Source organism: Erigeron canadensis, chromosome 8, assembly GCF_010389155.1.
Source record: "Erigeron canadensis isolate Cc75 chromosome 8, C_canadensis_v1, whole genome shotgun sequence".
In the NCBI taxonomy this organism is placed as follows: Eukaryota; Viridiplantae; Streptophyta; class Magnoliopsida; order Asterales; family Asteraceae; genus Erigeron; species Erigeron canadensis.
This window is the reverse complement of record NC_057768.1, coordinates 46,742,269-46,757,758: the sequence shown is the minus strand read 5'-3', so window position 1 is coordinate 46,757,758 and position 15,490 is coordinate 46,742,269. Positions and strand designations below refer to the sequence as shown.

At 34.4% G+C, this 15,490-nt stretch overlaps 3 protein-coding genes across 3 annotated transcripts; 1 reads left to right on the top strand and 2 right to left on the bottom strand.

Moving 5' to 3' along the window:
• Positions 1-372: 372 nt before the first annotated feature.
• LOC122578273 (binding partner of ACD11 1-like) lies at positions 373-2,957 on the bottom strand. Its single transcript, XM_043750194.1, has 5 exons — positions 2,809-2,957; positions 2,340-2,443; positions 2,169-2,244; positions 1,222-1,305; positions 373-1,143 (listed from the first exon to the last, which is right to left on the bottom strand). The coding sequence occupies exons 1-5, from the start codon at positions 2,812-2,814 to the stop codon at positions 565-567; spliced, it is 849 nt and encodes a 282-aa protein (XP_043606129.1). The 5' UTR covers positions 2,815-2,957; the 3' UTR covers positions 373-564.
• A 3,584-nt stretch (positions 2,958-6,541) lies between these two features.
• On the top strand, positions 6,542-9,739 carry LOC122610998 (syntaxin-22-like). The gene is made up of 7 exons (XM_043783951.1): positions 6,542-6,729; positions 7,347-7,440; positions 7,549-7,688; positions 7,793-7,867; positions 8,125-8,282; positions 8,365-8,465; positions 9,417-9,739. Exons 1-7 carry the CDS (start codon positions 6,542-6,544, stop codon positions 9,480-9,482), a joined length of 822 nt encoding a protein of 273 aa, XP_043639886.1. The 3' UTR covers positions 9,483-9,739.
• A 785-nt stretch (positions 9,740-10,524) lies between these two features.
• LOC122611333 (UV-B-induced protein At3g17800, chloroplastic) lies at positions 10,525-14,413 on the bottom strand. The gene is made up of 3 exons (XM_043784348.1): positions 14,140-14,413; positions 11,538-11,806; positions 10,525-11,457 (listed from the first exon to the last, which is right to left on the bottom strand). The coding sequence occupies exons 1-3, from the start codon at positions 14,269-14,271 to the stop codon at positions 10,632-10,634; spliced, it is 1,227 nt and encodes a 408-aa protein (XP_043640283.1). The 5' UTR covers positions 14,272-14,413; the 3' UTR covers positions 10,525-10,631.
• Between the last annotated feature and the right edge of the window lie 1,077 nt (positions 14,414-15,490).

Here is a 15,490-nt window from a genome sequence, read left to right as displayed (position 1 = left end):
AGGTGATCATGTGTGCAAAAAGTTACGGAATTCCTAACCAAAAGCTTATGTGATTAAGTTAGAGCCAGATTTTCAGACGAACCTCCCCTGCCTTTAACATCAAACAAGACAACAATCATTTGATTATTCAGTCATGATTGATATACTAACATACTTACAAAACAACGACACTCAATAATCTGCCAGGGCATGAAATATAAATATCCCTTCCTGAAGTTTGAATAAGGAAAAGGAGTAACACACTTCATTCGTAATACATATTAAACCAGGAAGTGTTGTATGTGGTTGTGCATTTTGTGTTACGTTCAAGGCATCTCGAACCCTCAAAAATGCATAGCAATCAAAACTCTATATTAGAATAAAGAGACGAAGTTCCATCAAAACTGCTCAATAAATTAATAACATACAGAATCAATAGTTGCATATAGCCCACATTCAAGACAATGCAAAAAGAAACATAAAGTTTTGCAACAATCTAACGATATAAAAGTTCTATAATCACCACTTCACGATGGGTGTACGGAATTCAACTTTCCAATAAGAATGTATGTATAGAATTGGTTTCTAAAGAACCAAACCTGTCACTGGTGCGGGCTTGGAAGGGTGATGTTGGTCATTTGAATCAGGAGCAGTAGGAGACTCGGATAAATGAACTTCAGCATAATCATCAACCATCTTCCTTCTTTTTTCATCTTCTGCCTTTTCTACTTTCTCTTTAGTTTGTTGCCCGACTTCACCGGCTGCTTTTGCTACTTTATTGAATGCACCCGTTACCCATGATGCACTGGTAAAGACATACCTGTTTTTCATTATGGCAGAACCTGCACTGCTAACAGTGTTCTCAGCAGCCGTAAAGGCTGATTTGGCTTTCTCAGATACCTGCAGTTTTTGGTCAACTTCTTTGACTTTATCACTCACGATTGACGTGCCCACACTGACTTTTTCAGTGAATCCAATTTTCTTGTCTAATGAAGAAACTTTAGCAGATGCTGTGGATGTCAAACGATGCTTTTCATCAAAGGATTTTGCTTTGCCAACAGCATCTTTACCTAAGACAAAACCTTTAGCAAACATGCTGGTAACAACATCTTCAGCCTTGCGCAGAGCAGAGCCGTTTCCAGCAGGAACATTGCTTCCATATTGCTACAAAGAAATTTATGAAATTCTGAGAAGGAATATATTTGACAGTATAGGAGAAAAGGTTTGAAAAATTAATCTTACAGGAGAAGCAGCTGTAGCAGCTGGTGGAAGCTGGTATTCTGGGTCTAGGGTTACAGTGACAGTTGTGTCAACTATTGTTGCACCCTGATATAACACGAATTTAGGAATTTAGTAACTAAATCTTTATGCGTTCACTAAAATGCAAAATGTACCTAATCAAATACATATAGACTGATCAACAATACCAAATACCGCCATGGAGAGGAAATAGACTGATCAATAAGCTTAAATAATTTCTCGCTTCTCTATTCTCTAAAACTCACTATCATATCAGCTACGTCATCAGGATGGAGTTGAAAGTGTTCAATGGTTGATGATCTATGAGACCATTTTAACTCACAACAAATGACCTTCTATCAACGAATTTTCAATTTAATTTAATGTAATTGACTACCTGGTTAAGTTTCTTTCCCGGACTATGAAATTTAAAGAACCATGAACATTCAATCATTCTGTAACAACTTCACCAGATTTGGCAAAAAATGACGAGCCAAACATAAACGTGTTTTAAATTGATATCTATACAAGATACACCACTTACAAATTTTTAAGATATTGGTAAAAAATAAAGTAGGCAAAATTGTTGTGTATAAGTTTATACTACGATTAACCCATAGAAAGGAATCCATAACAATATTGAATCATTGGTATTAACTAAAAAAAGTTTAATACTATGATGCGTTTAGTTAAAGTAATGTAAAATTTTGGACTTTGTCGTAAAAAGGACCAACAAATTTAAAGCCAGAAAGCATTGTATCGGTGTTGAACGCATACCTTGAGTAGAAAGAAAAGAAATCATTCATATAACTAACTTCACCTAAAAGCACTTTTAAGTGGTATCTTTTATGGGCTCACTTTTGAAATGCACCTAAAGCATTTGGTGTCATGTGATACATGTGAGACGAAAGGTCCAATTTCGTCAGATGAATATAAATTAGAAAAATTACCGAAAGAAGAACAGCAGTCTCTGCTCCTTGACAATCAGTGAACGTAACAAACGCGATTTGGGAACGCTCATTATGACTGCAACAAAATCAGCCTTTAGTATTAACAATCAAAAACAAATTAACGAAAGTAAGTTAAAAAAAAAAAGTGATCAATTAATTAACCCAACTGACCTTTGTGTCTCAACATACACAATATCACCAGAAAACGAAAAGAACTCCCTTACATCTCGCTCAGACGCCCCTAGCGAAAGATTGCTAACTTTAACGGTTTTAACCTGTAGCCGATCAAAAAACTTATTTTAAAACAAGAACATGTTACATCTCTAAATGTTAAATACAATACATAAATCGTCAGCATAATAATAATAATAAACATATAATAAACTTTTGAATCAGATCCTTGTAATAATAAAAATATAGAAAAAGAATCATCATCCACAAGTCCACAAGTCAAAGTTGTAGCTCTCAAATATATATGTTGCCTGACTACTAATCTACAAGGATTTATAATTAACTATTCGAACTCAATAATCAGATCGATCTACTACGTACACTAATTTAACTAAAATATAAAATCAAGCTCCAAAAATAAATTTGTATTCAATAAAGAACAAACATTTTTGAGATGATTGATACTTACAGACATTGTATTTGTATGTATTGATCAAATATAAGATGTAAAAATAGGCGGAGGTTTTGTTATCGATGACGGAGATATGGTCACCGTAGGAACGCCGACAATGATATATATGAAATTAGAAAAGGTCTGCGTTGACGAGTAGAGAGAATTTTTTGTATTTCTGAAATGGAATAGAATGGAATGGTGCGGGTTTATATATAAATAGATGGTACAAGTTTTGATGCACAAGGTATGAGTCGGGTTTTGCTTTTATTTGATGTATTTGCACGTACAAGATAGGTAGGCAACTTCTGACGTGAGTTCTTGCAACACGACGTGCGATTTCGAATTATACGGTGAGAGGATTTTATTACACAACAAATCAGAATACTGCTCCCCACTTTTCCGAATTTTTTAAGTATTATATTTTATTTATTTAATATGAAAAATTTACATGCATAAAAACTTGTACATTATATATTAAAAATTGTCCCCTAATTTTTTAACAGCAAAATACAAATTTTAATGCACCCAATTAGTTTTTACTGACAACCCTAAAGGCTATCACTAACAAAACCCATTTAATATTGATTAGGTGTTATTAATTTTTATTGGGTTGCGTTAAACTTAGTCCTAAGTGTTTTCGTTAATATACATTAAATAGTTGTACACTTAGCATAAAATTTAAGGAGTGAGTTTTTTTTAATATGAAAATGTATAACTTTTTTATGCGCGTTAAATGAAGCCTTAAGGGCTTCTTTTAATATTTTTCATTTTTATATTCATTCTTTTAAATATAATAAATTTGTTATTAATAGATATTCAATTAGTTTTTATAAAAAATTATAAGTTGAAAGGTAGAAAAAGTATATATTGTTAAAATGTGATGATATATTATGAACAATGTATGGTAAGGAAAGCTTTTACTTAAATTTAGGAAGATACAGGTTCAAGTTTAGAGTATAAGGTTTTTCTTAACATATTGTCGTTTATTTTTACGGATTATTGGGTGGGAAGACATTTTAGCATGTAGCTAGTTAAAGCCACATAGTCTTGATTCTTCGTCGTGATATTTGACCGATACTTGTGTAAAAAAAAAAACTCATTTGTTATTTTTGGAAAAAAAATATTTTGAAATTGTTTTGTTAGGGAGTGGGGAATGGGTCGATGAGGGGAGCGGTATCTCTTGTATCACCGGGTGAACACCAATCCTTCAAATGGGTACCGTGATGAGGGGAGGGAAAAGGAAACAACGGTCATCGACTACCTCATGCACATTTGACTGTTGATTGGATGTATATATCTGTATGTATATGTGGTGAGAGGAGGGGAGAGGCATCCCTTGTGTGAGAGAAGGAAAGGAGCAGAAGAGAGAGAAAGTGAAAAAGTGGGGAGGGGATAGGATACACTCCCCACTCCCTTAAGGGATTCCCACCTACTACGATTAGGTGTATGACAATATTATATTCATTTTAACCATATATTGTTTACACATAGTTTTTATTTTATGTTTTTTACTATTTAAATCACGATATGATTTTTGAAATTATAAATGAGTCAGACATATAATACACAATTTGACAACTATGATTACTAGTATCCTTAATTAATTAATTAATTATCTTTTTCCAAATGATAGATAGACAATCAAAGGCATTTTTAGTTTTATCAAAAGTTTTTAGTTCGATCCAGGAAAAACAAGTGTTTTTTTCCCCCCGAATACTTGTAAATGAATAATGGTCAACATCTCATTATTTAGAATACGTGTAAAGCTTTATCACTATACGATGAAGTTTTATTGATTTCGTATCACGATTGAATGTTAAAGAAAATTAGTTTATCTTTGTTGTAAAATATTTAAAGGAAAAACATAAAAAAGAGCGCTAAGTGTCGAGATTTCGCGTGTGAGTTTCAATTTTTTAATTCGGAATCATTGCCGGCTATACATGCTCTGCCAAGTCCCACCACCACCACATTGCAATTCCTACAATGCCACCCAGTATGTATATAATAATAATAATAATTAAAAGTAAAAAGTATTCGATTGGAGATGCTCTTTTAAGGTTTCAATTAAAATTGCGCTCTATTTTCCTATACCTACATTACATACTGTGAATATATATATATATATATATATATTGATGAATATTGACCCAAAGTTTTTTGTCCCACATTGGTGTAGGTAGAAAACTACATTTGTGTCTTGCCTATATAAATAGGAGTTATTGTTAGAGGTTCATGTACTTCATTCTTGTGTGAGAAAGAGTGAACTTTGGTGAGGATTTATAGATTGTTGAGAGTGAGCATCTCCATTCTTGTAATCCAACGTTTGTAGTGATTTTGTGGTAATGGATTAGACTATTTGAGTCGAGCCAAGTAAATCGTTGTGTCGTTTGTTTTTTCTTGTTTACTTTATTATTGGTTATTTGTGTGTTGATTTTTTCGTTTGTGGTGATTGATCCCAACATATTATATATATATATATAGACAATCAAATAAGAACAATGAGAACACCTTAAAAACATTATTTTGATGCATTAAAAGTCCATAAAACTAACATAGTGCAGAACTAATTATCATTATTAAAGTGTTTAATAACACATTGATTTATCAAAATCGAAAAAATCACATTTTTTGTTGGATGTATCATTTTGATGATTATGCATCTAAGATGGATGCACAAAACAAAAAACATGATTATTTTGATTTTGACAGATGAATGTGTTGTTAAACACTTAAATAAAGATAATTAGTTCTGCACTATGTTAATTTTATGGACTTTTAATACATCAAAAAGATGTTTTTAAGGTGTTTTTACCGTTCTTATTTTAAAACTTTCTCGAGTTATATAATATACATATTAGTTAATAAATATTTTACGTCAATAAGTAAGAATGAGTTTTCAAGATATTGAAGCTGGTCGTACTAAAAACAACGGTGGGGTGTAATAATCTAATAAATTGATTAGTGGGATACGAACTTTATGACAACAGAAGTATACGTTTTAGGTCAACATATATCTATGTCTGCTCTTGATGAGAAGGAAATTACAGGATCCGACTCAGGCGGTAGCTTTTGGAATATTCCAGATAAATACAGTTGTCTCTACCTTTTACAGGCTTGTTAATTCACTCGGTACTCCTAAAGACACTCCTCAACTTCGTGATAAGCTGTATGTTGTTTTTATCCTCTCCTCAACTTCACATTTCCACAAATAGATAGATTATGATTATTGATGATGAAATATGTATAAGTATAAATTTGTTTGATGGTGTGATTTGATATGAAAACATCTTCGTAATTTGAAAAAAAAGAATTGGGAACGTTGAATGAGGTTGAATAAATTTGGTAGAAAGGTGACGTGACAACTTATTTAGCATTACATATCATTATTTTTAAAAGAAGAATTTATGTATAATGAAAACAGAGCGCTACGTGTCAAGATATTGCGTGTGAGTTTATTGGTGTATATATAGAGGGGGAATAGAAAACAGAGCGCTACGTGTCAAGATATTGCGTGTGAGTTTTTGAATCAATCGCCGGCTATACCTGAAGTCCCACTAACACCACCACCGTCACCTGTAATTAATAATTGGAAATAGAAGGGTATTTGCTTCGAGGCTCTGCTTAGGGTTTTGGTTTCAATTGAAATTGCGCTTTCTTTTCCTATTCCTACATTACATACAGTGAATATATATATATATATTAACAATAAATATTACCACATATAGTTTGATATTATAAGTAAGTAAGAATGAGTTTTCAAGATATTGAAGCTGGCCGTAATAAAAACAAGGGTGGGGTGATGAGAAAGAAATTACAGGATCCGACTCAGGCGGTAGCTTCTGGAATATTCCAGATAAATACAGCCGTCTTTACCTTTCAAAGGCTTGTTAATTCACTCGGTACTCCTAAAGACACTCCTCAATTTCGTGATAAGCTGTATGTTGTTTTTATCCTCCTCCTTTTTTTTTTAATTTTTTTTTTTTCAGTTTTCGTTCTTATTTTTAAAGTGTTTCAAGTTCTATGCTTTTAATTAAAGACCAAGTCAATTAGTCAATTTATAACCAGGATATGGCTGAGCTAAATATAGAGTTTTAGATGTTCAACAAAAATCATTGGTAATTGGTCATATCAATCAAGGACCAACATGCGTTTTCCATAGCTGTACCGAAGGTCGTAAATGTAGGTATGTTGTCCTGCTCCAATCTGGGACACGAGTCTAGGTAAGTTGTGTGTGAATTTGTTGTTAGGAAAACATGGTTCTATAAAATATTAGCTAGATGAGTGAGAATGATCACTCGAGCTATTGATTAGGGCCGGCAGCATGAGAGGTTTCAATGTGTTGGACGAACTTTGTTGTATAGGTGCCTTTTTGATTCCATGTGTTTATAATTGAAATGTCATGTCACATGTAAAGGTCCACCCCAATTTTGATGGACGTGATCTTAAGTTGTTGGACTCGTATAAATTTAATGTCTTGCAATGAGTTCAGCTTCTTTTGATTGTCATTCGATTGTCGTTTGGTGATTGTTACATGGAGATTACTTAAATGGCAGGCACAAGACCAGATTACATATTGGGCAATTAGTGAACGATACTTCTGACAAACTAAAGCAAGCAAGTGAAACAGATCATCACGCCAATGTTAGTGTAAGGAAACCCCCTGAATTTACATCACATCACATACCAGACCCATTCTTCTTAAATTAATCGTTTGTATTTCTTCTTTGTGTTTTGGAATCATTCTCTTTTCTGCAGGCTAGCAAAAAGATCACAGATCGTAATTTTGCCCAAGATTTCCAAGTACTTTTGGAAGAATTCCAGAAGGCACAACGGCTTTCAGCTGAAAGAGAGACAGCTTACACACCCTTTGTTTCTCAAGTTTCCCCCTATTCAGGGTAAGATGTAAATGAAATAATGACTACCAGAATGAGCAAACAGATTTGTGTGAATTCCCACTTCGGTTTACTTACTGCACCAATTAATTTTACTCTATGTTCAGTGATCCGTCTAGTGAACTAGATGTAAGCTCAGGCAGGAGTCAAGAACAACATGCTCTTCTCGTGGACTCTAAAAGGCAAAACTCTCTACTATATTCTTTATTAGCAACAAGTGAAGTTGCATTTTACTTTAATAGAATTGAAAAATGCCAAGCAATTCATTAGTAGTATCTGTAGAATTCATTCCCTGTTGACACAGCTAACTATTAAACTATAACCGGGACGTTATAATTTGTAGCAGAATATATATTGATGGTAGTATTCATATTGTTGGCTTTGAAAATGTACGATTGTTTGTTGTTAATTGTGTTACCATCTCAATTTATCTTTGTAGGGAGGAGGTCTTACTGCTGGAAAATGAGATTGCATTTAATGAAGCTATTATCGAAGAAAGAGATCAGGGAATACAGGAAATCCAGAAACAAATTGGAGAGGTCAACGAAATATTTAAAGACCTTGCTGTTTTGGTTCATAAACAAGGAACTATGATTGGTAAGGATTTCTCCCAGGTTACTTCTTGTGTTAAACTCTTCCTATGACAATGATGCATTACTTTTCAACAACTCTTTATCAGATGATATAAGCTCCAACATTGAGAATTCTCATGCTGCGACTACAGAGGCAAGATCCCACATTGCAAAAGCTTCAAAGACTCAAAGATCAAATTCTTCCATGGTAAATAGTTTGATAAATTTCTGGTTTTTAACGTGTACTAATATCTAAAAATCACAATTCTTCCATGGTAAAGTTTTCTCTAGCTATTTTGCTTGCTAGAACTGGTAAATATCTGATACACTTCTGGTTTACAATGTCTACTAATATCTTCAAATCCTTGACTGCATGATGTCTTTGATATCTTCATCCTCTATGGAGGCTATTCATTTGATGAGTACAAATACATGTATTTCACTTGATCAATAAGAAAGTACCATGTAATTTTGTTTACCTTGTTAGGGATGACATGAGACATATACGTGGCAGTGTTGCAGTGGGGTATTCCTTAATATTGTAGGATGTTGTTTATCAGTCGATGAATTTCATTCAAATATCAAAATATTGGAAACATAATGTATCATCTTTTACTTCCTCCGTCACAAAATAAATGTAATGATTCTGGATGCCCCCTATTACATGTTAGATACTTACATGTCCTTGGTATATTTTATCTCTTCATCTGTTCCTAATTTGCAATTATTACACTATCTTAGTGACTTTCTTCTTGGTCCACAGGTATTCTCAATTTTCTCTCCTTTGGCAGGTAATTTAGATATCAGATTAGTAGTTAAAATCTCTAATTTAATATGCAGAATGAGTAAAGAATATTAATCAATATGAAAATCAAGTATAAATAGATCATCACCACATAAAAGGAAACCACAAATGGATATTGTGCATTTTCTTTTATTTTTTGTAAAGCAAAAAATACAATTGGTTTTTTTTGGCTAGGTGTAGCCATTATCTGCTCTACATCGTCACAGACATGCCTGTTACATTCCCTTCATTTTTCACTTAGATTCACCCTGTGCCTGGTGGCCAAGGCCACCCAGTTCATCACTTTTCTTGTGACAGTATTACTCGTCTTCCAGTTCCTATGGTGCTTATCAATTTTGTCACTCTTTTGTGCAGACTTGTTTGCTTTTGGTGATACTGGGAAGCGTACTTCTCATTGTGATCATTGTTCTTGCAGTTTGACCCCAAAAGCATGCTCGTATAAATAAACTAAAGCTTATTAAGGGGATCCAATAGCATTTTCAAGATGACCCTTTTCTGTGTGGTGGCTGGTTTTTAAGTTGTCCCATCTGCATATCAGTGTCGTCATGTCATGAATTATGTTTGATTTTAGGGGATCTTTATGTAAATCGAAAATATGTCATGTTAATATTTTGTTAGTAGTTTGTAGAAACTGAGAGCTTGATCAGCTCTTCGCGCCCACCTCTTGAAAGATGGAAGTTAGTTCAAAATGCTAACTTGTGGCCTTTTTTGCCGAGGTTTAGTTAAATGTCACTCTTACAGTTGATGGGAAATGTCATGTTTGTTGCAAATAACCTGATTTGCTGATTGCTTATGATAACTGAATTAGAACGGTCAATTGCAAAAAAAAAAAAAAAAAAAAAAAGGGTTTACTTACAGTAAATTTGTCAAGAAGTGTATGTTCATAGTCGACCAATCATTCTACATTTCGTAGAACTTGGCAGGGTTGTGAAAATTGGCCCATAAAGCCGATTTCCCGGAATCGGATCGTCTATCGGTTAGGTGACGATCCGAGTTTGTCAGGTTAACCTGGTCAAGACTTGGGTGTATTGGTCAAAAATCGGGTGATTTGCTTAATGGACTTATGCCATTAGCTTTTAAGGTGGTTCCTCTAATATTTTGTCGAATTATTATTGTAACATTTTCACGGATAAGATAAAACTTAAAGAGTTAAAGATAGCCCGCCCAACGTTAGAGTTGGTTGCTAACGGGGTAACGTCAAAAGCACAACCTCACACGAATAACCATAGGAGAACCTTGTTAATCTAGTGTTTTTGGGGTAGAGTGCAGTTTGATTAATGACTTGTTACACACACGGTCCGTTTATTTGCATCACGACACAAATGGGAGGTGGCAAACATCAAAACATAAGGGTTTTTTGTATTATGTATTCGTATCATGACATTTATGTTACCGTTCAATGGACCCAACATACAATATAACGTTGGGTTTAAGCTACCGCCAAAATATAACATGGAGCAGATGCACATTAAATATTGGGAAAGATTTCATTATGATGAATGGTATGGGTAAAAACATCATAAAAAGATTTCTACATCCTGCTCACTTGTCTCTACACAAACGAAATTCTCAACTTTTTAAGAATTGGTACTTAGATTCCACATAGTTTTCTGCATCCCATAAAAACGATCCGAATGCGACTGCCTCAAGAACCAGCATTGTCAATCCAGAGAATGTCACAGAAACCACTTCGTCATTAGACGCACCTAATGAACCGTCTTCAGAAACCTTGATATCAGGCCTTCCAAACAGAGACTGGGTTTGCTTTTCTATTAACGAGATTGCTTCTTTAGATCTTATTGTAGCATACCTCTGAAGTGTCTCTGCATCTAAATACATAACATATGATCTTAATCTATATGATTTACCATCATCACCAGAACCACCCATAAAACCCCCATCCACATCATCATCATAGTCTGGCTGGATCTGTATCAGTGAATCAGGATCCCAAAAGGGGCTTTGTGGGACTGGTGGTTCTACAACACTTGACTGCCCCTCCTTGAAACCGTCCGGCAGTGTGTTCATTGACCTCTCAAGTTGAAATCTCTCATCAACCCGTTTCAAGAAATATCCATACATTATGGATGCAGCATACAATTTCCCGAGTTTTATTTTGCTGATCTGGACAATGGACTCTAAGGGGCCCACAAGTCGGTCCCCGATGACAAGGGCTACATGGTTCTGTATCATCTCGAGTGCTTCGGCTGAGTGTACTGATTCCAGCTTCATTTCTTGGTTAGGCCAATAATCAATTCTTCCTGTAGGATCTGAAGTTGATGTTACTTTTGGGATCATCGAAATTTCTTTGTCAATGAACTTATGAACTATCCAGCAATACATTATTTCTTCCAAAATCTTCTGCCTATCCCTTTCTTTCACTTGAGCTATTCTCCTGAAATTTGGTAGCTGCTACATATTATGTATGTTTCTTATGGAGATCACTATCCAAGAGATCAAAATGATATTACTTACTTGTAAAGGCTATCTGTAGATGATGAGGCAGGTTCTTCTTTATGAGCCTCTCTCTCATTTTGAAGGTTCTCGAGCTGCTGATCAATGGCTGCAGGAAGCAGATGAGGGTGGGTTTGCAATATTTGTTCCAGGAGCTGACCAACCGGGGACTCAAGCTGAAGTGGTGCTACTGGAGCCAAATTTTGACCTGAACCATCTGATGCTTTTACTATACAATTCCTTGATCGGTATGATTCTCCTCCAGCTCTCGACACAGGGAGTGAAGAGCCCTATGACACATAGGAAACATGTAGACAATTGAGTGCACTTGATGACATTGGGAAGAAAGCATAAAATTAAGATCTTCACTAATCACTATAAGGTTAAACAACACAAAATAGCAGACATACAACCATGCGTATGCAATAACAGATTTTCCATAGGAGAGCCGCATGCTAATATTAGCACCACTACAGGATACCAGAAAATGTCCCTTCAAGCATAATGTGAGACCTCTGAAATGCATACCCTCGCTTTAGATTTAAGAATTTAACAAAGGTAAATGTAAGGAGATAAGCATTAAGAGTGTCGGTGAGGTGTAAAGTCAACCCTTTTGATCTCCTCAGTCCTCACATGTAAAAACTAAACAGCAACGATTTCGACCAGATGTAGGAAAAGGTACAGAGACTCATTGTACCAGGGAACAGAGCATTACAGTTGAAAAGGCTGGAGGTAAATGACATATGCATTTTATGTCTGAAGAATACACAATGCAAAAATTTACCACCAAGGCAATAGAGACATTAAGTGTTTAAGTATATTTACCAAACAAAATCAACATTCTGATTCCGTACCATGCAATAATTTAGCAGAAAAAAAAAAACAAGAACATGGCTTCGCAACTCTGGTATAGAGTTTCTAAGGCTTAGAATCAGAATCTGAGCAAGGTTTAAACTTCAAAACAAATGATTTTCAATTAATGAATTCAGCTCAGCTAAATTCTGTTCCACACACATTTCCTAAACCAGAGATACTGTCTTACTTAGCGGGCATCCTTCAGTCGGATTTAAACAGTCGAAGAAACGAAAACATGTGACACGATCAGCCATATGAAAATGGAAATGAATAAGCAATGAAGGTACGACTTACTTTGAGAAAGCTGAGAGAAGGAAGGGGGCATAGAGTCAGTATATATATGCTGGCCAAAGTAACAAAGATGGATACAAGATGTCACTGACAATATTTGCATAGTTGGTGGTCGTTGGTATTTGGAAGAAAGGAAAAGAAGCGGAGGACATTAGTGATAGACACTTTTGTTGAATGAACGTTAAAAATGAGTCCAATCCAGATTTTGGTTGTACAAAGGTTACGCTACGTGAGGCAATTGTCACTTCAAGCACATGGAAGACCGCTAATAAGCATACCCTGGCTTTGAAATACACAAAATTTAGTGTAAGGAAATGAGCATTAAGTCTGCCCGTGAAGTATCAACTTGATCAGAGATCGGTATGGTACAGGGTACGTAAATACGGTAATGGTACCAAATGAGTATTGTAGCGGTATTTCGGTACGATTAGGATCAAAATAAGTGGAAGAGTGGCACACTTCCAATTCTTATTTTTGCTTCTGTTTAGCTACTGACATGACCTATGAAAGTGCAGCAACATATCTGGTAAAAAAAGGAAGATTTTTAAACAAACACATATCCAATAGGCCTAACAAAAAAAAATTAAGGGTTGATTATTGATGATGAATCAAATTTATATGGAAATGCAGAGCTCACGCAGTTGCTCAAGTTTGAGACCTGATCATACATACTGCATAGGAATGGGTACCTATTTTAGTCCAAAACTCAAACCAATACCTCACCCTTCTCTCTCTTTGCTACTAAGTTTCGGTACGAATACTCGGAACCATATGCTCGTCCCTAGTATCAAGTAGGACCCTTTCAGTCACCTCATAGCTAAAAAGATTTTGCCCAAACATAAAAATATAAAAGAAAGACGTTTAAGTTAATCTATCATATCCAACAGAAAGAATACGGGAAAAGTCGAAAACAGTGTTGGAAGGGAGAAAAGGGCATGAAGTAAAACTACATCATCATATTTGGGGCCGAAGTCTGGAGAGTACATAATGTTATCAACAAGTCAATTTTACTCGAGACAGTATCACACTAGACTAGCCTGCATAAATATTGGTTCTTTCCTATGTATTGTTATCATTTTCATTTGTATATGCTAATAAATAGTTGATTCTCAACATTAAAAGACTACCATTTATCTAAATTTGAAGAGCATTTTATCCATATCTTGTGACTTAGGTTAGATTGTTGGATGGAATATACTTATCTTAAAGAAGGAAACATGTATCATTGTATCCCATAAAATAAATATAAAAAAAAATATTAACTTCTACATTAACTTTCAGTGAACATTTTGACTAGAAATAATACTAAAGTATAGTTATATAACTTCATTCATTCATTCATTAGTATATTATATATTATAATAATGATAATAATAGTGATAATCACTAGAATAATACCTAGCACACCACACCATACACTCAGCATAATTAATACTAACAGATAAAGAAAGAAAGAAGAGATAATAAAACAACTTACTTTAAGGAAAGGGGGAGAAGGAAGGATGGATTTAGAGTCAGAAAAGGCATGAACATGTGGCGGTGACCACCTAGCTGCTGGTGCCGGGGACGGGTAGAACACGTCCGTGAATACGCTGCCGGAGATTTGCATAGCCGTTGGGTGATTGATTGGAAGAAAGAAAGAAAGAGGGGACTGGCAAGAGAGAGGGGGCAAGTAATAAGATATTTTTGTTGTATGAAAATATGAATATTCTGGAGAGCAAGAAAAATAGAAAGAGAAGCAAGTCACAGTTGAAAATTTGGGGTCGGAGTCCGCCCATGGCTTTAAACAAAATACGACTATATCTTTGGCAGTTTAAATTAAGAATAAAAAAACAAACTTCCGAATGTAAGCCCAAAACCGGTTTTTAATTTTTTAATACGTTAAATATAATACTAGTATAAAATATCTTGATCTATTTTATTATTAGAAGTAAAGGGGCAGAGTCAAACATTGGTTCTTTGGTTAGTTTTTAACCAATGAGAATATGCTATGCTTTTTTTTTTGCCAATTTGTAGCCAAAATTTATCAATTTGAAGCTAAATCCTAAGGTGTAGTGCCAACTTCTTTTTTTTTTTCCCAATTCTTGCAAAAAAAAAAAAAACAAATCAAGAAAAAGCAAAAAGAAAAAAAAAAAAAATTCTTGCTTTATGAATGTTGTTGCCACAATCAGCCAAATATACCCGATCAAACTTGTCAATTCATCGTGTCAATGCTTACCAATACACATGCTACCAGGAAGCCAAATAGCTAATAGAAGCCAAAAAAAAATTGTCAACCAAATGTCGCATGAGTATGTCTAATATTGTTAAAAAAACATGCAATAAAATATGACAAAAACAGTTTTAAATTAAAAAAATGTTATATCTATAAACATATTACAAATAAATGATGGTATATGATGTGGACCAATCAACAAAGAAAGAGAAAGAATATTCGAAACACCAATAACATTCAATTAGGCATGCAAAACTTGAATCATGCATGTACGGAATAAAACACAGATCTTAAAATGCTGCCCATCCTCCCCCGATAATGCATTTGCTACAAATTGTGTGTCATATTTTTCATGATGTAAGTTACACATCATGTAAATTGTACCAAAGAGCGATTTTATCGACCCAAGTTATTTGATGATGTAGGTCACACACTAATTTTTTCAACGAAAGTATTCTAAAACATTCGACGAGCTACAATAAAAAAATCACTCTTCAAACAGATATATTTTAATAGAATGATGATGTAATTTCTCATCACTACCTTGTATGTTGGTTTCGGGCTACAGTATATTATTTATTCTATATATATGAAACGATGATGTAATTTCTCA

Bases quoted from the DNA above. Each gene is read 5' to 3' on its own strand.
- LOC122611333 (XM_043784348.1), bottom strand. From the start codon at position 14,271: ATGCAAATCTCCGGCAGCGTATTCACGGACGTGTTCTACCCGTCCCCG. The intron at 11,807-14,139 runs GTAAGTTGTTTT...TATGTGTCATAG, and splicing joins CTTCTCCCCCTTTCCTTAAA to GGCTCTTCACTCCCTGTGTC. The intron at 11,458-11,537 runs GTAAGTAATATC...ACCAAATTTCAG, and splicing joins TCTACAGATAGCCTTTACAA to GAGAATAGCTCAAGTGAAAG.
- LOC122610998 (XM_043783951.1), top strand. From the start codon at position 6,542: ATGAGTTTTCAAGATATTGAAGCTGGCCGTAATAAAAACAAGGGTGGG. The intron at 6,730-7,346 runs GTATGTTGTTTT...CTTAAATGGCAG, and splicing joins CCTCAATTTCGTGATAAGCT to GCACAAGACCAGATTACATA. The intron at 7,441-7,548 runs GTAAGGAAACCC...TCTTTTCTGCAG, and splicing joins ATCATCACGCCAATGTTAGT to GCTAGCAAAAAGATCACAGA.
- LOC122578273 (XM_043750194.1), bottom strand. The intron at 2,245-2,339 runs GTCAGTTGGGTT...ATTTTGTTGCAG, and splicing joins GTGTATGTTGAGACACAAAG to TCATAATGAGCGTTCCCAAA. The intron at 1,144-1,221 runs GTAAGATTAATT...ATTTCTTTGTAG, and splicing joins CTGCTACAGCTGCTTCTCCT to CAATATGGAAGCAATGTTCC.